The following is a 22,350-nucleotide window of genomic DNA, read 5'->3' on the forward strand; positions in this document are numbered from 1 at the left end:
GTTTTTAAGGCAAATTGATTAAATAAAATAGTGGTATATATCTTATTCCATGATTTCTCACAGTTGTTTTCCCACAAGATATTTTCCTAATAATATTAGCTACAGTGTGTTAAATGTTTGTTATGTGACAGATACTGTGCTAAACACCTTACATGTATTATTTTTCACAACTTTATGAGATTGATAATGTTTCATCCCAGTTTTACTGAGGGAGAAACTGATAACTAAAGAACGGTCACATATCTACATCTGTCCTACTCCAAAACCTGTTCTTAACCTTGTACTCCAGTCCTTCCTGTTAAGCTCTGCCAAAATCATGAACATCTCAGAACACTACAATTTATTTTAATGCCATAGGTTGATGCTTAGAAGTGGTGCAATGAGAAGGAAAGCACCAGGAGAGCTTATTATTAGGCATTGTAACAAAATTATGTTGATGAGCTGAAAAGAGTGGAGGTTAGGTGCAGAAGTAAAACCAAGCACTGAGATTTGTAATGTTGTTTCTTTTTTTAAATGTTTATTTACTTAGAGACAGAGAGAGAGAGAGAGAGAGAGAGAGCGCGCGCGAGCGCACATTCGCAGACACACATGCAAGCAGGGGAGCAGAGAGAGAGAGACTGAGAATCCCAAGCAAGCTCTACACTGCCAGTGCAGAGCCCCACATGGGACTTGAACCATGAGATCATGACCTCGTGTTTCTAGTTTTTTGTTGTTACAAAGCTATAGAAAACATTATCGTCGCTGCGCCTGAGTGGCTCAGTTAGGTGTCTGACTCGATTTCAGTTCAGGTCATCTTTCAGTTCGTGAGTTTGAGCCCCATGTCAGGCTCTGTGCTGACAGCGTGGAGGCTGTTTGGGATTCATTCTCAAGTGCGCGTGCGCGCTCTCTCTCTCTCTCTGTCTCGCTCTCAAATAAACTTTCTTAAAAAAATCATCACGTATTTTTGTATACTCAGGAGTATATCCATAGGACATTGTTGATTCAAAGTGGAATTACTTTGAAGATGTATATTTAAAAATTTTTTTAATGTCATTTTATTTTTTAAAATAAACTCTGTGCCCAACATGGGGCTTGAAATAATCACCTTGAGATCAAGAGTCACATGCTCGAGGGTGCCTGAGTGGCTCAGTCGGTTGAGTCACCCACTCTTGATTTTGGCTCAGAATCCCTGAAAGATTCTTTCTCTCCGTCTGCTCCTGTCCCCCACTCGCACTCTCTCTCTCAAAATAAATATTAACAAAAATTGCCAAATCTGCCTTCAAAATGTACTGATTTATCATCACCTATGTATAAAAATGCCTGTTTCCCCATATCCTTGCTAATTCTGTGCATTATTAGAGTTTTAACTTTTTGTGATCTGATAGGTGAAAAATTACAAAAGTCCACTATACATAGAATTGCATTTTAAAAATTAAATGAGAATGGGGTACCTGGCTGGCTCAGTTGATGGAGCATGCAACTCTTTCTTCTTTTTTTTTTCTTTACACTTATTTATTTTTGAGAGACAGAGTGAGACAGAGTGTGAGCAGAGGAGGGGCAAAGAGAGAAGGAGACACAGAATCTGAAGCAGACTCCAGGCTCTAAGCAAGTGTTCAGCACAGAGCCTGATGCGGGGATTGAACCCGCGAACTGTGAGATCATGACCTGAGCCAAAGTTGGACATTTAACCAACTGAGCCACCCAGGCACCCCTAGAGCATGCAGCTCTTTATCTCAGAGTTGTAAGTTCGAGCTCCACATTGGGTATAGAGATTACTTAAAATATTTTTAAAAAATTAAATGACGTTGATCATGTTTTTATATATTTGCTAGCTCTTTGTATTTTCAATGATGGTTTTTGAGATTTCAAGAATGGATGGCAATATTAGTAAATGTGGCTTCAAAGCTTTGAAGAAATGGTGCTGTAAATGTAAAGTGTCACTGAAATAACTGCAACTTGATGACCTCCCTTACTTCACCTTAACCCTTTTGCTCTCTTAATTTCAGGTGATCATGGAGCTCAGCTTGGCCTCCACGGAGCTGGTGGTGATGGAATACATGATGACACAGCAGGTGGAGAAGAAGGAGAAAACAGCCCAGATCCCCAACCCCAGGCTGGTCGGAGGACCCGGCGTGAAGCCTGCACCTGCCCCTATTGTAAAGATAGTGAAGGAAGGTAAGTTGACCCAGCCAGTGTCTTAAGGGTATAAAGGAGAAAAATGAATCGATTTGGAGGTAAGCAGAGGAGGGTTAATTTTTTAACATTTAAGACTTGGCAGTGTTGCAGAGGGACCAGAGATAGAGAGTACAATACATTTGATTGGGTTATATTATAGGATTTTAGTTCCAGCTCTGAGCCTTTCATCTACTCTAAGACCTGGGGCCTTAATAGGTGCCTGCTTTCTCCAGAGATAAGGTAATCAGATGCAGCCAACTGGTCTGATGATTGTTACCATATGTCTGTTTTGAGATGGTTTTAACAAAGTTGCTTGTAAAATAGTCTTGCAAAGAAAAAGAAACATACCTACTGTAATGATTTTTTTATAGTGGCTATGTGAGAGTCATAAGGGTTTTCTGAGTCTTCTTTTCCTTCAAAACAGACAAGAAATACTACTCCAGTTAGAAAATTCTTCCAGGGGCTCCTGGATGGTTCAGTTGGTTAAGCTTCTGACCTCGGCTCAGGTCATGATCTCACAGCTTGTGAGTTCGAGTCCTGCATCGGGTTCTGTGCTGACAGCTCAGAGCCTGGTGCCTGCTTCAGATTCACTGTCTCCCTCTCTCTGCCCCTCCACACTCACACTCTGTCTCTCTCTCTCAAGAATAAATAAAAACATTAAAAAAAATTTTTTTTTTAAAAAGAAAAGAAAATTCTTCCATCATGGAACCTAATATGTCCTGCAGAGCAAAGTTCTGACAAATTTTTCTCATTAGTAGAATATTCTATTTTATTCAGTATTATTTCTGGAGAGTACCAAGTTCTGTTCTTTTTCTACAATTCATTGCCTTTGAAAGAAAATAGAAAGTCATATAGATTTTTTAATGCCTTAAAAAATCTTAACACCTTAAAAATCTGTTAAGCTTAGGTCTCAAAAATAAATACAAAAATGGGCACCTTGAGTGGCTCAGTCGGTTAGGTGTCTAACTTTGGCTCAGGTTGTGATCTCATGGTTTGTGGGTTCGAGCCCCTCATGGGGCTGTCTGCTATCAGCACGGAGCCTGCTTCAGATCCTCCATCCCCCGCCCTGCTCTTCCCCTGTGTGGTGCAAGCTCGCGTGCTCTCTCTTTCTCTCTCAAACATTTAAAATAATAAATACAAAAATGAGAAAAGCCCCAAAACCAAAAATAATTTGAGTTCTTTGTAGGTTAACCATATGTCACAGGAAAAACCTGCATCAAAAGCACACTGAGGGTGCCTGGATGGCTCAGTCAGTGCAGTGTGTGACTCTTGATCTTGGGATTCTAAGTTCAAGCCCCACATTGGGTGTAGAGATTTCTTAAAAATAATAAAATCTTTAGAAGAAAAAAATAAGCACTGAGTACAGTAGTTTCCTTCTAACAAAGCTTAAAGTGGATTTAAATTTTTGAAGTAAGTTCTCTGATTTCTACCTACATGTGATTTCATTTCCGTTATGGTTTTTTCCCCTCTGCTAATATGTGCTGTTAAAACCCAAGAAAAGTCCCTCCTGGAAATCTCCCCAATGCCCACTAATGGATCACACATGGAACAAATTGGTTTGGCAAAAACATTTCAGAACTGATTGCTGAGAGAAGCTTAGGAACTGCTTCATATTGGGTGTGTGGGTGTGTGTATATGTATGTATGTGTGTATGTATATACATATATATATGCATACATGTATATATATGTGTATGTGTATATATATATGTATATATGTTATGCATTTTTTAAAATATACCTTGAATTAGTTAGGATTTTTTTTCCTCTGTTTTAACTTTTATACAGCCCATCTTTCTCTCCCACTGAAGTCCCTGATAGTGCTCTAGCTTTCCAGCTTTTAATATTTACCATTTGGCTCTTGAGCTTTATTTTAGGAGATAAGTTTATAGTTGTAAACTATTATATTTTCTTTAAAGTTTTCCACTATGTGCTTTGCTCCTTAAGTAAGTTCCCAGCCAAAAATATCACCATGTTCACAGTAGTTCCCATGGAAAATGCTTGTATTGAGACTTAAACTTCCTGAAAAATACAGGAAAATGCCTTACAGACTTTCCAAGTCACCCACAAACATCAAACATCAAAACTGATTAAGGAATAAAAAACAGGGAAGAGTAAGTATCCAGTAGAAAGGAAACTTAAAACTTGAATTTTGAGTATTAAGACTCAGAATCAACCAAAGGTTTTTCCTTTGATACTAAAGAGAAGCCTTTTTTTTTCCTTTTTTCTTTTTAAGTTTTTTTATTTTGAGAGAGCGTGCATAAGTAGGGGAGGGGCAGAGAGAGGGAGAGAATCCCAAGGAGGCTCTGTCCTGACAGTGCAACAGGGCTAAATCCCACAAACCATGAAATCATGACTTGGGACTCGAACTCACAAAACCATGAGAGCATGACCTGAGTCGAAACCAAGAATCAGACACTTAACCGACTGGGCACTTAACCCAGGCGCCCCAAGAAGCCTTTTTTTAAAATAAAAATTTGGGTTAGTTTTTGAGGGCGTCAGGTAATAACCTGTTGACACTGGGATTCTTTAATTTTTCTCTCTGGAATGCATGATGAATAGTTGTGTTCTTATTTTCAGGGGCTCTGGGGATCCTGGCAAAAAGAAACAGCACATTTGCCATATCCAAGGCTGTGGGAAAGTATATGGCAAGACCTCACACCTACGGGCACACTTGCGCTGGCATACAGGCGAGAGGCCATTCATGTGTACTTGGTCATACTGTGGGAAGCGCTTTACACGTTCAGATGAGCTACAGAGACACAAACGCACACACACAGGTGAGTAGGAGCCCAGAGAAATAGTAATAGATCAGAATAGAAAGACACAAAATATATCTATGAAATAACTAAAATTTCTGAACAGCTTAGTGTGAAAGTGAATGTGTGGATCATAAATGGAATTAGAGTTAATCTGGAAAACGTTTAAGAAGGAAGAAGTTAGGTTTTCAGTGGGATTTTCTGCCTTATTTTTTGCTATGTTCCTTCCTTTCTGAGTACTGCTTGACCTTTACCTGTTTTTCTTCCCCTTCCCCAAAAAGATACTTAACAGATTTTTATTGTTTTTATCACCTTCTTAAGATTGCCTAATATTCTAATATAGTTTGAAAGCCATGAATTGGACAAGGTAATCCTATTTCCTAAGATGTCTGTTTCTTATCTTCTTTTCTTTTACCAAGGTGAGAAGAAATTTGCCTGCCCTGAGTGTCCCAAGCGCTTCATGAGGAGTGACCACCTGTCAAAGCATATCAAGACCCACCAGAATAAGAAAGGAGGCCCAGGTGTATCCCTGAGTGTGGGCACTTTGCCCCTGGACAGTGGGGCAGGTTCAGAAGGCAGTGGCACGGCCACCCCTTCAGCCCTTATTACCACCAATATGGTAGCCATGGAGGCCATCTGTCCAGAGGGTATTGCCCGTCTTGCCAACAGTGGCATCAACGTCATGCAGGTGGCGGATCTGCAGTCCATTAATATCAGTGGCAATGGCTTCTGAGATCAGGCACCCAGGGCCAGAGACATATGGGCCATACCCATCAACCCTGGGATGCAAGGTAGCATGGGTCCAAGAGACATGTGGGAGAGAGAGCCATGAGGCATTAAAATGCATGGTGGTGGGAAGAATTTGGGGGAGGGATACAAGAGAAGAGATGGGGTCCTGGCACCCACCTATATCATCAGTACCTCCTTGAAGTGGGAAACATTAGTGAAAATTCTGTTGGTGCCACCCTTTGATGGGCATTTGTTTGACCCCAAACAGTTTCTTATACTTCTTACCCCAGCCTCCCCTTCCTGCCTTTCCCTTCTCAGCTCCCCCATGATGGATCCCCCCCTTTCCTAAAGCCATCATGCCTTGATAAATATATATGATCATTGAAATACTTTTTAACAAAAAAAAAAAACCAGATTCTATATTATATATATATACATATATATATATATATAAAAGATATATAGAGATGCATTTGCAGGGGTTGGCTGGGAGGAGGAAGGAGACCATTCTGTGACCAAAATACCTTGGTCATTTTTTATATTGCCTTATTTCCCTATGGCTGAGCCTTGTTGTGACACATCAAGCTTTTCTAGAGATGTTGTCTTGGCTTCCCACCAGATTAAGCATTCATATGCTCTGCTTTTAGTTTATATACACATACATAATGTTTTTCCTTTCTTAATTTTGTCTTTTTATTTGGGATCAGCTTCTTGCACTCCTTTCTTGACTCAACCTTTCTGTCTCCCTTTCTCTCACCTGATTGCTTCATATTTTGGTAATGATCCCTGGATGAGGCACTTCTGTCAACCTTTTAAGGTTCTTGGTCCCAGCAGCAGAATGGAGAGCCTTGAAGCCCAGGCTGATGCTTGAGGTAGCTGTGGAGAGAGTGTTCAAAACTACTACTGACGCAGGCACCCTCTTGGCGCTGGAGAGTCAAAGGCACCTCTTCTCATCAGCTGCTGTAAGCATCAAGAGTCAGAAGTCTTTCTGTGGAATTGTACAAGAGACCCTTTAAAGGTTATAATCTGGGATCAATTTGTATAAACTGTCAAAAGTGGTCAAATAATATGTAGGGGCTTTCAATAGGAAAATGATGCGCTCAAAAGTGGAAGTGACTCAGAGTAGTCCAGTTCAGGAATTAGTGGAGTATTTGGATTTTTGTACAGCTGTCTTCCAAAGTAGATCTAAGCTTTGGTATGGGTTTCTGAGGTCACATTCTGAAAGGAAATGCACTTCCTCTTTTGAACATCCCTGGTAGTTTCTTTCTCATGTTATTAAGGAGCATCAGCCAATAAATCTGTTCCAGGTTTCCATTCTGCAGAGCTCCAGAGTCTGTACCCGTGGCAAGGCAGTGGTTCTTTGATCTTTTCTCTTAATTCTTCCTTGGGTGGTTCCTAAGGGAAAAGGAAGCACACGATCATGGGAACAACAGCCCAGAACAAAAAGAAATCTTGTCTTACCACTGTGGTTTATAGGAGAGATTGGGAGACACCATCCTGCTTTCTCCATGGCCTGATTCTTGAAGAGACTGATCCAAAAATTATAGCGGCAGGGAACTCTTAGTGCATTTGGCACTGAGACTTAAATGCAACCAGAGTTGTCCTCAAGGCCCAGCCATTAAAACATTGTCTCTCTTGACCTTCTGGTATCTGTCAGAGAGCTTTTCACTGTGAGGAAGTGTGGAAATGGCTGTGTGTATGTGTGTAATCTGTTAGATTGGGGATAGGTTTTCTGTTAGCCTATACTAAAAGAGACCTGCAATAAAAAATTGCCCTGATCTGATAGAAAATGAAGTGTTTGTGTATGACTGTGTGTGAGTGTGTTTTGTGCCTGTATATATCTACACACAGATGAGAAATTATATTTGAAATTGTTGGAAAATAAATCAAATTCAGCTCAAAATGCCTTTCAGGCCCATTACCTAGAAATCTGTCTTAAAACCTGGGTATGTTCCTGAGGTCATTTCTTTGCTTATGCTAAATTAGCTACAATTATGAATGGGGGATATTCTACTGCACTTTTTAAAAAGAAACTATTTTTGTGTTTGAAAGGAAACCAACATCCAGATCTATAGCAGAGTCCTAGTTTCTTTCATAAATCTTTTTACCTTGACTACAAATAGATGATGCTATGATTCTATATATTTTATATAAAATCTATCCAAATTAGTGTCTGGGTAAGCTTGTGTTGTTGTTTAACCTGAAATACAATAACTGTTAATATCCTGAACAGTAGTTCACTCCATTTGGTCCTTCCTCTCCAGACTTAATACACTCAGGAACTATTGTGAGAAACTTTCCCCAGATCAAATTCTGTTAATACTGAAGTAAAAGTCATCCATGCCCCGCCACTTATCACACACCCTTTATTCCCACTGAAAGGCAGAACTCAACCTATTATTTTATATCTGTAATCATGTATATAGGCATCTTTTGGAGGAAAAGGGCAGTATAACTCACTGGAGCGTGCAGTATTTTGCTAGAGCATTTCAAAGAATGGAATCTTCCCCAGTATGAAATTATTTGCTATAAACTAGCTTAATGATGCTGAGGACTTATAAGCGTTTAGAAGGTTATTTGGTGATGATTTTCTCTGGGATGGAATGCTGGTTTACCTTCAGTCCCCTTCATTAACCTTGTAAGTGAATTCATAGTTCTTTCCACATACCCTTTTGGAGTCTCCAGATTCAGTATCTTGTTTGGCCCCCAAACTGAAGCAGCTTCTGCTCTTGTCTCCCAGTAGCAGGGAGCTGCTCAGTCTTTTCCACAGGGAGTGAGGAGCCTACATTCCTTAAGACGGGAGCTTACTGCTGAAAATCCTTTCCCTGAACTTTTTGGCCAGCAGAAATCAATGTAACTGACAGGTATATTCTCAAATACCTTTCATGAGTTGCTTTTTTATTTAAAAATGTTAAATGACCAAGCCTGTGAGGCAGGAGATGCCCAGAGGACTGGTAATATTAAAGCACTCATTCCCTTGTCCTTTCAGGTTGCCCATACACATTCATCTGTGTGTCATTTGATTGTCTCACTTTTAATCCATAGCAGTAGCAACCCACACCATCTTCCTTCAGGGACCTCCCAGCTAGCACCCTGTTTGTGGGTGCTATGCAGAATGCAATTTAATGGATATTTCTCAGCCTGATTCAGAATAAATAGAACACAGAACCCTTGATCCCAGAAAATATAGACTGAAGTGTGGGGTAAAGATTATGATTGGGGGAGGGTTAGAGACAAAAGCTGTAAATTACTATGGCTGATTGATTTATTTCTACTATATACATATATATATATATATATTTTTTGCTTTTGTATATCCTATATAGGAAACTAAGCATTGTATTTTTTTAACAAATCTGAGAAAGCACTATGAACTGCAGATGTTTGACTTTCAGAATATATTTTGTATTGTTAATATCTTCACACTGTGTGAATACTGGAAGCTGCAGATCTTTGCTAGGACGCAATAAATTTATATACTTTTTGAGGGGTTCTTCTGGGGGTATTAATCAGGCCCCTGTTACACTTCGGGGGAGCCCTGGTGCTACTCGCTTAGAGTTTCATTCAATTGTAAGTACCCTGATGCCTTTTGGACCTTGGGATCAGACCAAACAAGTTTTGGAGATCCCAGTACCAAGGAAATGAGGATGGTCTAGCTGCCTCAAGTGAGGGGCCCTTAGCATAGCTCTCCTTCCCCCTATTCAAAGCTGGGTAGCCTCTTAGGGTTGGGAAGAGAAATGTGAAATCTCAGAGTTTCATCTCCCTTAGAAGAGAGCCAGTAACTTAATATGCAAGGATAAAAGGTGGCAGCAGTAGTTTTGGGGAAAGGGAGGAGGATATGGCATTTCTCCAACCCCGGAAAACATTGCTTTTGAAAACTGCTGATAAAATGTGGGCAGGTTATTACTTTTGTTTGGGAGCATGTGTTCTCTCTGGTGCCTCTCTTGGCTCTCCTCCTGGGGTACAGACCTTTTCTAGGAGGATGAGCAGACCAGCTTTGAGGTTGACCTGTTTCTTTTCTTTGTCTGCCTTCCCTAAACACCAGCCCCCGGGAGGACATTGAACAGCCTTAAGCTTAAATTCCTACTCCCTCTTTCCAGTTTGGCTCACTTGCCTTAGATTGAAGGCTAGGCAAGGGGAAAAAAAGGGGGTCCCTGGCTTCATCCCTCCCTTATGTCTTCTCCAGTTTGACATCCCCAAACCCAGAAAGATTTCCTCTACCATGTTCATTTGAGAGAAATGAGTACATTTCCTGTTTTCCTCTTTCCTTATTGTCAGACATCCCCAGTCTTCTTTGTCCCTGCTAAGTGAGAAGAGGTGTGGTGATCTGTCCCTCAACTCCCTTCAGTATCAAAAAACATAACAAATGGGGTTAAGCTGCGGCTGCAGGTGGTGAGGACTCTGTTGATACCTCTCCTGGGGTGTGTGTTTTCCTCTGTCTCACCTTCAGGAATTACACTGTGCCTTCTCCACAGGGGAATGGGCTTTATCTACGCTGCCCTCCACTCTCCCAGCAACTGCTCTTGAACGGTGTGGACTAGGGCAGGCCTTCACCTTTTCCTCCCAATGACGTCCTGTACCCTCACCTGGAGTCTAGGGTACAAAGACTCTGGGGGGAAGATGGGGATAATATGCTGAGATTGACCTGAGGAGACCATCTCTACACACACCAATGGCAGCTGCCCCAGGGCCTGCTTCCTCTTCCCGGGCCTGTCATCCTCTGGGAGGGAGGGGCAGTGCTCCAGTCTCCGGTGCCTACAACAGGTTTCTCTTTCTCAACACTGGCGATAACCAGTCTCCATACCACTGTTGCCTTTTTAAATCTCTTAATATTCTCATGCTGTGTTTGTTGTTGATTCCAATCTGATTATCACCAGGGCTGTGTGGGGAAATACTTCTAAATGCGCTCTCATCTTTCTTGCTCTTTTTTTCCCCCCTGATCTTATGTATGTATGATGCTAATCTCTTGTCTTTCAGTTTCTTCCTGCTCTTTTGTATCTTCCTTTCTTGTCTCTCCCCCTACCTTTTGTCTCTGGGTGTTTTGGGGCTTTTTTTTTTTTTTTTTTTTTTTTTTTTTTTGCCTTTTTGTACAAAGATTAGTTTCAATGTAGTCTGTAGCTCCTTTGTAAACCAATTAAAAAAAAGTTTTTTTAATAAAAAGCCACGTCTCTGGTGTGTTGACAGGGTGGGAATGGGGAGAAATATGGTTGTAATTTCATATACTGAACCCAACAAAGGTTTCCAGGTACACCATTGTGCCGTCATACATGTTAATACAATTGCCCTACACTTAACTCCCAGGCAAACAATTTCATGACCATATCAATGTACCATGAGTACATAGAAGTGTGGAGGACCAAGAGAAACGGGGCAGGCCCAACCTCTTTTTTTTTGGTGTGTATAAGCTTTTTATTTTGGAATACGTTTAAATTTAAAGGAAAGTTGCAAAGATAGTGCAGAGAGATTCCATGTACTCCTTACCCAGTTTTTTTCTATTGTAAATATTCTGTGTTGTCAAATCTCAGAAACTGACACTGGTACATTCTATTAGCTAACCCCTAGGCTCTATGGGTTTCACATTTTCTCATTGATGTCCTCCTGTTCCAGAATCCATTCTGGGATGCTACATTGCCTTTAGCTGATACTCTTCCCAAGTCTCCTCTGGTCTGTGACAATTTCTTAGTCTTTTCTTATTTTTCATGATCTTGACAGTCTGGGAGTATTGGCCAAGTGTCTTGTAGAATATCCCCCAATCTGAATTTTTCTGATGTTTTGTCATTATTAGATTGAGCTTATAGGTTTTTGGAAGAAACACCACACAGGTGAAATGATGTGAAATGTCCTCATCACATCCTATCAAGGGTCATAGCCACATGACCCTACTGATGATAGTCTTCATCACTTGGTTAAGATAATGTTTGTCAGATTTCTCCACTGTTTTTCTTTCCCTGTTCTTTGGAAGCAAGTCACTAAATCTAGCCCACCCTTAATGGAGTTGGTAGGAATTAAGTTTCCCTTCCTAGTGGAAATAATACCTATGTAGAGTATTTGGGATTCTGTGAGAAAACGGTCTTTTCTCCCCTCACTATTGATTTATATTGGTATGTACTCAATGTATATTTATTTTAGACCTGGTCTGTAATTCGGTACTATATTATTTTCATTGCTCAAACTGTCCCAGCTTTGACCATTGGGAGCTCTTTCAGGTTGGCTCCTGTGTCTCTTTGATACATCTACATCCTTTTACTTTTTTGAGCACTTTTTAAAGAACTTTCTGAAGTACAAGATGCTTCATGTTTATCTTGTATTTTCCCTGTCCTAGCCTTAGGATCAGCCATTTCTCCAAGGACCCTTAGTTCTTTATTGGAGAATGGTATTTAGAAACTAAGATGTAGCCCCAACGTATTTTACAGCAATTAATACCAGTCTGTGTCTAACATGATCGAATCTAGATTATGGCCCCATCTGAAACTGAAATTGAAGTTATTCTGACAGTCTTTCCACTTCCCAACAGCCTATGGCTTCACTTCCCTTCCTACCTATCCAAGAATCCTTGGTCACTTGTTTATACTGTGGCTACCAGCATTCTCAGTCAATTGTGTTCATTTGACTACCTTTACTTTGTCAGTCACTCAGCCATGGCTAAACTCAGCCATTGGATTTCCTTATGTTAGCCACTAGCGATACAACATTTTAACATTTGACTTTAATGGTGCGGGGAAAGATTTTTTGGTTTTGGGTTCTTGTTTTGGTTTTGTAGCTCTAAATGGGCCTTTAATATTTGTGTCATCTATGCATTCAGTAAACATGTATTGGGCCCTTACTGTGTCCTGGGTACTAACCTAGTTTGAGGATAAAAAATGACAGGTCCTGCCATCAAGTACTTCATAGTCAGGTGAAAGAGACACCATTAATTTCAGGTTTCCCAATCCTGACCCCATTTTTTTAGCAGATGATTTACTTCCTATTACACGGAAATGATGAATTTCTTTACTTCCCTTTCCCTACATTTATATAGTCACTGATACTAGTTTACCTCCTTATCTTTTCTTGGGAGTGAAACAGTTTGCCTTTTCAAGGCCAGCACTGCCATTTGTGCACTCAACCTCACTTGTTTTGATGATATTTTCCCCTTTCATCTTCAGTCTCTCCTGGGTTCCCTTTTGTCACCCTGTAAGCATGTTATCTGTCCCTCTGTCCTTCTGCTTCCACTTGTGAACTTCAGATCTAGTCTCTTTTGATTGCCACAGTTAGTGCAAGTAGTTTACACTTAGTTCTTCTCTTTTATTCACCCCTCAGGCCACTTTGTTCAGCACCTGTCATTTACGAAATTGTTTCTTAGAAACGTCAGCGATCTGGTTGCCAGCTCCAGTGGTCTTTCAGTCCTTTGCCTCTTAGACCTTACTAAGAAGCAACCATGTGCATCTCAGAGCTCTGGTCCCTTGGAGTGTGGGGCTAATAACTCCTCGTTCTCCTTCAGCCTTTCTGACTCTTTGTCTCCTTCATAGCTACTTCTGTCCCTTAAATGTTGGTGTCCCTGTCGTGTGTCCTTTACCTTACTCTGCCTTTCACCCCCTTAAACAAGTTGTATCCATCCACTCTTCAGCTATCCCAAATTTTAAGCCCAACCTTTTCTCTCCACCTGGCAGACTGCTTACAGGACATTTTCATCTGGATGTCCCACAGATAACTCAAAATGAACATGTAAGACGGGGAAATAATCCTTTATATTCCCCCAAGTGTTACTACCCCTTGATCATTTATACTTGAAACCTCAGAATCATCTTTCAATTCTCTTTCAAATACCAACATTCATTTGATTACCAATCCTGTCAATATTACCAATACAGTGTATCTCAACTTTATCTCTTTTTATTTCCACTGTTCTAGTACTCACCTTGGCTAGTGCTCAGGTCTCATAACTGATCTCCCTGCTTCTAGTCTCCCCGAGCCAATCAGCCATCTTCCGCACTGCCACCAAATCCCTCCCTAAAATTTTTTGCTTTTAGGAGAAGTCTAGTCTCCTTGATAGAAACTTGAAAACCTTTCCAATCTAGGGTGCTTTTCTTCTTCATATCTCATACCCCTTTCTCCTGCTTACTCTCCCTGCCCCCAACACACACCCTCTAGGTACTTTTCTTCCCTTGTCTGCCCTGGACAGAATTAACTTATTTGATCTTTCTCCTTATATAGCTCCTTGCCCATACCCCTAGTCTGACACGTAATTTTCTGGTTGCTTGTTGATGTATCTTCTTGCCTTTATAGACTCTGAGATCCTGGAGGGCAGGAATCACACATCTCTTTGTAGACCCAGCACCTAGTGAAATTCCTTTTTAAGACTGAGACCTAAGGGTGCCTGGCTGGTTCAGTTGGAAGAGCACGAGACTCTTGATGTCAGGGTCGTGAGTTTGAGCCCCACCTTGGATGTAGGGATTACTTCAATTAAAAAAACAAAACAACAGAATAGATATTTCTGAGTTAAGTGAATAAACAACTCACTTTAGCCCTGTAGACATGGGGGTCACAGGTAACTTACTGGGCCACTGCAGACTTGAATCGGGATCCTGATGAAGATCTTTGTGTATGTGGAATCCAGGGAGACTTTATTTCTATACTGAGGTTCTTTCTCAGGACCTTCCTAATCCCTCAGCTCTCAGATTCTTACCCCTTCTATCACCACCTCACCTCATAAACCTGGCTGGAATGTTTCTGTCTTTGAAAAGGAGTAGTTGTCCAAGGCTTTGGGTGAGGAGACTGCCTTCCTGCCTGATCCTTGCCTTGTTCCCCTCTGGAGGAGGTAGTCTCCTGAGACACTCCAGACACAAGAAGTTATTTGATCTTCAACTCCTGCCTGCCCACCTCCCCACTCCCACCTCCAGACTTATCTGATTTGGGAGCTGGTGAAGGAAGATCGCTGTAACTAAGTACAACATTCCATCTCACTGGCAGGGCCCTGCAGACTCCCAGAAGGTCGGAGGGAGGGATGGGCAGCTGTCTATCTGCCTCTGGCCCTCATCATTCCTCCAGTTGCTCTTTCACAACTACTGGAGCTTTTACTCTTTCCTTCCTTCATGCAGGGTCCCCAGGAGAAAGGCTCCAGAATCAAAGAGTTGGGGCACCTGGGTGGCTCAGTCGGGTAAGGTGTCTGACTTCAGCTCAGGTCATGATCTCACGGTTCGTGAGTTTGAGCCCCACATTGGGCTCTCTGCTGTCAGTGCAGGGCCCGCTTTGGATCCTCTGCCTCTCTCTCTGCTACTCCCCTGCTTGTTCTCATATTCTCTCTCTCTCTCTCTCTCCCCGTCACTCTCTCTGTCACTCTCAAAAATAAAACATTAATAAATATATTTAAAAAAAAAAAAAAAAGAGTTACAGCCTCATTCCTGGTCTAAGCCAGACCATTGCCAGAAAGGGTTTCTAGGCAGCCACCAGGGGGACAGAGGCTAGGAAAACAGGGAACCGGTCCCCTCTGACTCTAATTCTCATGGGAGCCAACTGCTCACAGATGTGGAAATGATTACCTATTACTGTAATGTCTTACTCTGGGGAAGAGTCTGGTGGAGCTGGACTCCTGTCTCCTATTGCACCACAAACCATAGACTTCTTCCATCTCCATGCTGATGTTCCCACTGTATACCCTGTGCTCTCCCTTCACGTTTTACAGTCTCTGCAGTTTAGTAGATACAGGAGATGTGATACTAGTCCTCAGAGGAGGCTGGCCCTTTTTGCCCCCAGGAAGCATCCTGAGTTTCTCCTATGTCTGCTGACCTCTGGTGGTGATAGTTTGAACTGGACCCTCCTTGTCTAGTTAGTGCCTGCTGGCAGGTAATGAATGGTGTACATTCTCTCAGCCATCCAAATTCAAATATTCAAACACTGTATCAAATGGAAATATTTTTTACTGCTGAATTTTTTGTTTTCAGGCCTCATGACATAATGTAAAGAACAGAGCCTGGGCTTTGGAATCAGACTTACCTAGGTTCAGGTCCTAGCTCTGTTTCCTAGCAGAGTGACCTTGGGCAAGTTACCTAAGCTTAGCTTTCTTACCTGTAAAGTGAAAATAATAATAAATAGCTCAATGGGAAAATGAGATGATTGTAAAATGCATAGCCCTAGCTGTGCCATAGCACATAGGTGCTCAATAAAAGTTTGTTACCTTCTCAATAATAGTGATTTTGTTCAGTGTATGACTCCATATGATTTTAAAATTTTTGGTAACATAAAATTTACCATTATTCCCATTTTTCAATGTGACTTTTTTAAACTCTGAGAAGTTTTATATAACTGCTTTCTGATTCTTGAGTTTGGAAACTGAGGTCAACTTTAGTATGGACTGTGAAGCCTGCCTCTGCCCAGAGAGCTACAGATCCGAGCCCTGAAAATAAGGGTTAGAGAGATCTTGGGCACAGCCAAATGGCTCAGTTGACCTCACTCTGGTTTCCAGCCTAAGAAGGACTGACAGGATCCAGCACTTTCTTCCAGGGTCAGCAAAGGGCAGAGGTCTGAAGTCAGGCATCACAGGGTTCACAGCTGGGCCTCCAAGACCCCCTCCTCCCACTTTGCAGAGAAAAGAGGAGGCGGCTGCAGAGAAGAGGATATGTGATTGCTTCTCTGCTCCTCCCTCTCCCTGCTTTTCCCTACACCCATCCTCTCCCCCACAGCAGCCATCTCCCCCGCAGCAACTGGAAAGAGGGAGGGGGGCGGAGTTGGGGACTGAGGGATCAGAAGACCCACAGCGTCCTGTATCTGAACGAAGCTCTTGCCGGGGGCAGCTGTGCTGGTTCATGCTCCCCTCTCCATGCTGCTTGCCTCCTCCAGCATGATGCTGGGGACTCTGGGCCTTTGGGTACTCCTCCCCATAGCTGTGCAAGGTAAGTGTCTACAGGGTGGGGCAGGGCCTTTCCACTTGCCCATTGAGGGAAAGCGGGACTTGAAGCAGCAGCCATCCCTTTGGAAGAATCAGTGGGGTGGGTGAGTGAGGGCAAAAGGTACAGCCATGTGTCCCCATGGTGGGGTCAGGTTCCAGGCCTCTGCTGACCCTGTTTCCTCCTGTGGCTTTACCATGCTGGCCCTGGGATATGAAACATGTTCTGTCCCTCCTTTTGGCTGCTGCTTTTGCCCCTGCATTCACTCCCATCTTGAACCCTCCCCTCTCCCCACCCTGGGCCACAGCACCCCCAAGCAGGCGGACCTGTGTGTTCTTTGAGGCCCCTGGAGTGCGGGGAAGCACAAAGACACTGGGGAAGCTGCTAGATGCAGGACCAGGGCCCCCCAGGGTTATCCGCTGCCTCTACAGCCGCTGCTGTTTTGGGATCTGGAACCTGACCCAACACCAGGCACAGGTGGAGATGCAAGGTGAATGGCAAAGTATATAGCAGGTGATAGCTATGGTGGGAGACAGGTACATCCTGGGGTGGGGGGTTATAGCAGTGGGAGAGAAGGAGAAATGGAATGTGTGGAGGGAAAGAAAAGCCCATATGAGATGGAGGGGATGTCTTTGATAGAGGACGGGGTTACCCTCTCTGTTCCTAGACTCCATTATGCTCGCTCGCCCCCTCTCTCTCTCTCTCTCTTTCTCCCTTTCTCCCCTCTTGTAATTCCACCCCATCAGGATGCCGAGACAGTGATGAGCCAGACTGTGAGGCCTCACACTGTGAGCTGAGCCCCCGAGCCCACCCTGGCCCCAGGTCCACTCTCTTCACCTGCTCCTGTGGCACTGACTTCTGCAATGCCAATTACAGCCATCTGCCTCCTCCAGGGAGCCCTGGGACTCCTGGCTCCCAGGGTCCCCAAGCTGTCCCAGGTAGCCCCTCAGGGTGCTGCGGCCTGGTGGGGGCTGGGGCCCAGGTTAGGATGAGAGGTAGAACCAGGGCCAGTTCTCACCCTACCCCCATCCTAAGTTTTCCTTCTCCTGGCCTTGAGAAGTTGGTTGCCCTGGTGACTGGGAGATAAGGGGCTTGTGACCAAGGTGGGGTGGATCCAGAAGCAAGTTCTCTGAGGAGGGTGAGAGGAACAGAGCAGATTTGGGACAGGGCTCATCTAGGCTGCATTCTTGCCTTAATGTCCAGGCGAGTCCATCTGGATGGTGCTGGTGCTGCTGGGGCTATTCCTCCTCCTCCTGCTGCTGCTGGGCAGCATCGTCTTGGGTACTAATCTACCCCATTCCTCCCTTGTGACCCCAAGTCACTGCCCCAAAGCTCTGACCCCTCTCCACGTTCCCCTGACCGCATGGTTCTGAGATCTCTACACCCTGAGCCCATTACCTCCCACAAAACCCCCTTCCCAGTCTCCATGACCGTGCACCCTGACACAAGGGCTTTTTTCTGCCCCAGCCCTGCTACGGCGAAAGGCCTGCAGAGTCCAAGGTGGCCCAGAGCCAGAGCCAGAGCCAGAGCCAGGCTCAGGCAGGGACTGGAGTGCTGAGCTGCCCGAGCTGCCTGAGCTGCCCGAGCTGTGTTTCTCCCAGGTGCCCGGGGAGGGGTGGGGGAGGGTCCTCCAGTCACCCCCAGAAGGTGGTCTGGGGAGGAAGCCTGGCCCTGACGCTAGCTGAGACCCACCCCCGGCACCGTGTCCCCACCAGGTAATCTGGGAAGGAGGTCACACAGTGGTGTGGGCTGGGCAGCTGCAAGGCAAGCTGGTAGCCATCAAGGCCTTCTCCCTGAGGGCCGTGGCCCAGTTCCAAGCTGAGAGAGCACTATATGAACTGCCAAGCCTACAGCACGACCACATTGTCCGCTTTATCACCGCCAGCAGAGGGGGCCCTGGGCCCTTGCCCTGTGGGCCCCTGCTGGTACTGGAGCTGCACCCAAAGGTGAGGACCGAGGGACATCTCTATGTGTTTGCATGTGTGTGTATGTGGGTGCATGGCTGGATGGCAGCGGGGCCCTGCTCATGCTTATTCTTCTTCAGACTTCTTCTCCACATTAAAAATGGTTTTTTGGTTTTTTCTTGGTTTTTTATTACACAAGCAATACTTGCTAATGTTTTTAACTCATAAAATACAAAGAAGAGGAGATTTCAAAACGATCATATTCCCATCCTTAAAGAAAACCATTGTTAAAGAAATATCTCAAGGCACGGCCCTCCAAACTCCTTTATATATTCATTCAACAAATATGTATGAACTATATGTCACACCTCCTGTGCTAAGAAAGACATCTTAGTCCCTGCCTTTGTAGACTTTATTTTATTTTATTATGTTTTAAGCTGTTTAAATGTGTATTTATTTATATTGAGAGAAAGAGAGAGCATGAGCAGGGGAGGAACAGAGAGAGAGGGAGTGAGAATCCCAAGCAGCCTCTGGTACCATCAGGCCGGAACCAATGTGGGGCTCGAACTCATGAACCATGAGACCATGGCCTGAGCTGAAATCAAGAGTCAGGGGCTTAACTGACTGAGCCACCCAGGTGCCCTTGCCTTTGTAGATTTTAGAGAGTAGTGGGGGAGACAGAGTGGGTCAGGTAAACACAAAACTGAGTTTTGTCAAGCGCGTTACGTGCTGAGAGAGGGGGTACTGTGAGAGAAGAATAAGAGATGTGACTCGAGGGGAGGGTCACGGACGGGAAAGAGGAAGAGGCAGGCAAGGATCAGACCCGGCCTGGCCCTGTGGGCCTGCTAAGGACTTGGGACTTTATTAGCACCTGCAGTCCTCGATCTCTGACATCTTGAATTCTGGGAAGTCCCCTCTTTGTGCCTTAATGCCCAGCTCAAAAATCTCTGCTTTCTTGGTATTGTTTGTTTGTTTGACTTCCCTGGCACACTGATGGCACTTGGTAATGTTTGTTGAATGAGGGATGCTGTGACTCCTTTGCCTCCCAATTTCCACCTGCCCCCCACCTGCTGCTCTTCTGCCCAACAGCTGTCCCCATCGGCTGGCTATCCTATACAGGCCTGACACTTCAGGCCAGGAGGTTCACAAAAGGTACCAGTACCTAGTTTGCCTTGCCTCTTCTGTTTGTGTTTTTGTCTCAAGTCCCCAGGCAGTAGAAGGTGGTTACTAGTGAGCGACCCTAGAGTGAGACCGCTTGGGTTCAAGCTCTGGTTGTCTCTCACCAGGTGACTTCCAGCAAGTTTACCTAGCTCTCTTTCAAGCTCCTCATTGGTGAAACGTGAATCACAGGAGCACACGCCTCCTAGGGTTGTGAGGATTACGGGAGGGCTGGCACATCGTAAGAGCTCAGACATTTGAAGTAGGGTTACTGTTTTTCCAGTCAATCTGACTGATGCACATTCTCACTCCTCCACCGCCTCTTGTCTCAGCCTGGATGGATCAGTGTGTCAGTCTGCTGGGGGAGGCAGGGGGATGTCTGTCAATTGATCTCTGCTCCCTGGGGTAGATCAGCCACCTCCAGCTTATCATGTGTCTTCCTCTTCTCTCTGCTTCTCCCTAGGGCTCCCTGTGCCACTACTTGACCCAGCACACCAGTGACTGGGGAAGTTCCATGCGGATGGCGCTGTCCCTGGCGCGGGGCCTGGCATTTCTCCATGAGGAGCGCTGGCAGAATGGTGGGTGAGCTGGGAGTAGGAAGCCATGGGTATCAGGAGCCACACTGCTATGTTTCTGATTCTCCCTTAGCTAGAGATGGGAAGAACTAGGGTCAAGAGAAAGGAAGAAGATCCATACCCCTTCAACCTTGGCTTCTACCACAGGCCAATACAAACCAGGTATCGCCCACCGAGATCTGAGCAGCCAGAATGTGCTCATTCGGGAGGATGGGTCGTGTGCCATTGGAGACCTGGGCCTTGCCTTGGTGCTCCCTGGCCTCACCCAGCCTCCCACCTGGGCCCCAACTCAACCCCGAGGCCCAGCTGCCATCATGGAGGTGAGTACTCTGGATAAGGGTGAGGCCCAGAGATGATGGCAGTGTTCCTGATGAAGATGTGGCCTTTGCTGTGGCAGCAATGCGTCAGTACCTGTAGAGTTTGGGACATTGCTGAGTCTAGTTGGGGGGATGTCGTGCGTACCAGTGTTGCAGCGAGGCTTGCCAGTGAGATGATTCTTGGCCCTCCATGCCTTTCCCTCTAGGCTGGCACCCAGAGGTACATGGCACCAGAGCTCTTGGACAAGACTCTGGACCTACAAGACTGGGGCACGGCCCTCCGGCAAGCCGATGTTTACTCTCTGGCTCTGCTCCTATGGGAGATCTTGAGCCGCTGCCCAGATTTGTGGCCTGGTAAGGATGAGTGTGACAGTGCCCCCTCTCCCCTCCTCTCCATGTCTCACTTGCCCATTCTAGATCCACTTGCCTCCTGACGCAGGAAGCTCTGCCCTTCTCCCTCTCGGCCTTTCCACAAGGAGACACCCTAGGGCTAGCTGATACCTAGCCCCCTGTGCCTTTCCCCAGACAGCAGACCACCACCCTTCCAACTGGCCTATGAGGCAGAACTGGGCAGCACCCCTACCACCTGTGAGCTGTGGACCTTGGCCGTGGAGGAGAGAAGGCGCCCCTACATCCCATCCACCTGGCACTGCTTCACCACAGTAAGAGGCCACCTGCTGGTGGGCTGGGGACCTGGAGGGTGTGGGTCTGGGCTTCAAGGACTTGACTACCAGGACCAGCCCATCTGCTCCTGTCTCCTCTCATCTGCCACCACTCCTGGCTCATGTTCAGCTGGAGCTGAGCAAACTTGCCCTGTACCTCAGCTCATCCTCTTCTACCATAAGTCTCACACAGCCATTCCTGAGACAGGCACCTTCCTCTTGCTCAGACTTGCTTGGTCTGTCTCTCTTGTCTCCACCATCCGTAAGCCCTGTGTCCCAGTCCCCTCCTCCAGGAAGCCTACCTTGGCCTTGCTTCTGCCCTGAGCTCTGCTCCCAAAATGGCTCCACTCCTGGCACCCAGGAGCCCAACACTCCATCCAAAAATTCCTCGCCCAGTCCTACACATCTGGGTTTCTACCACGACCCAATAAAAGCCAGCCCTGGGTATAAAGGGTTAAAATAGTGGCCAAATGGTGAAATTACAGGGTCTGTATAAATAGTTTCCTAACAGGAAGCCCCTTTCCCTGCTACCTGGTCTGAAATTTCCACTGCACAAGTATCTGTTGGGTTAAGCAGTGTTTGCCTAAGACCCTGGTTGCCTGAAAGGAAGGAGAGTAATTTCCCATCAGTGTGTTAAGTCATTAACCTGAATTAGCTTCTCAGAGGAAAAGGTGGTCCCTCTGGAAGGCACCCAAAGAACCTGTCTCATAGGAAGCAAGATGCTGAGGGCTGGGTCTCATTTGGGGCCGGGGGAGGGAGGCTCCAGGGAGGGTCAGAAGAGGAGTGTTGAGAACAGGGTAGCGGTGGGCACCTTTCAACTCTGGGGCTGGTCAGGGGGCCACTCAGGATCCCGGGATTAAACTTGCCTCCCGGTCCTTCTTGCCAGGACCCTGGTGGCCTGAGAGAGCTGCTAGAGGACTGTTGGGATGCAGACCCAGAAGCACGGCTGACAGCTGAGTGTGTACAGCAGCGCCTGGCTGCCCTCGCCCGTCCTCAGGAGGCCCGCCCCTTCCCAGAGAGCTGCACCCACGACTGCCCACCTCTCTGCCCAGAAGACTGCCTCTCACCTCCTCCCCACTGCCATTCCCCCTTGTAGGCCTCCACTGAATGTCTGCTGCTTCGGCATTCAGCAAGGCCCTGGTGCCAGGAGTCCTCCTGTACCATCTCTCACCTGTAAATATGCAGTTTATGTATAACCTATGTACATGCAAACATAAATATGGTGATCAGA

At 45.2% G+C, this 22,350-nt stretch overlaps 2 protein-coding genes across 6 annotated transcripts in view; both read left to right on the top strand.

Annotated features, from left to right (window-relative positions):
* The window catches only part of SP1 (Sp1 transcription factor), a 35,699-nt gene extending 27,888 nt beyond the window's left edge, over positions 1–7,811 (top strand). The window contains exons 4-6 of the mRNA XM_027036279.2: positions 1,986–2,154; positions 4,734–4,933; positions 5,332–7,811. Of these exons, the coding sequence (XP_026892080.1) occupies positions 1,986–2,154; positions 4,734–4,933; positions 5,332–5,645 (683 nt within the window). The 3' untranslated portion in view covers positions 5,646–7,811. The remainder of the gene's footprint in view (positions 1–1,985; positions 2,155–4,733; positions 4,934–5,331) is intronic.
* A 2,011-nt stretch (positions 7,812–9,822) lies between these two features.
* On the top strand, positions 9,823–22,350 carry AMHR2 (anti-Mullerian hormone receptor type 2). Of its 5 annotated transcripts, XM_027036280.2 has the most exons (11): positions 9,823–16,509; positions 16,811–16,993; positions 17,250–17,441; positions 17,707–17,784; positions 17,971–18,104; positions 18,219–18,449; positions 20,029–20,143; positions 20,288–20,460; positions 20,664–20,811; positions 20,983–21,119; positions 22,006–22,350. In XM_027036280.2, exons 1-11 carry the CDS (start codon positions 16,437–16,439, stop codon positions 22,213–22,215), a joined length of 1,674 nt encoding a protein of 557 aa, XP_026892081.2. In that variant the 5' UTR covers positions 9,823–16,436; the 3' UTR covers positions 22,216–22,350. The 5 variants fall into 5 exon arrangements, with proteins under 5 accessions (XP_026892081.2, XP_026892082.2, XP_053082273.1 ...); XM_027036281.2 differs by lacking the exon at positions 16,811–16,993; XM_015081259.3 differs by lacking the exon at positions 9,823–16,509 and having other exon boundaries at positions 16,519–16,993.

Source organism: Acinonyx jubatus, chromosome B4 (assembly GCF_027475565.1).
Source record: "Acinonyx jubatus isolate Ajub_Pintada_27869175 chromosome B4, VMU_Ajub_asm_v1.0, whole genome shotgun sequence".
NCBI lineage: Eukaryota > Metazoa > Chordata > Mammalia > Carnivora > Felidae > Acinonyx > Acinonyx jubatus.

Coding starts and splice junctions, on each gene's coding strand:
- AMHR2 (XM_015081259.3), top strand. CDS start 16,645: ATGGTGGGGTCAGGTTCCAGGCCTCTGCTGACCCTGTTTCCTCCTGTG. Junction 18,450..20,028: donor TACTGGAGCTGCACCCAAAG/GTGAGGACCGAG, acceptor GCTTCTCCCTAG/GGCTCCCTGTGCCACTACTT. Junction 21,120..22,005: donor CCTGGCACTGCTTCACCACA/GTAAGAGGCCAC, acceptor CCTTCTTGCCAG/GACCCTGGTGGCCTGAGAGA.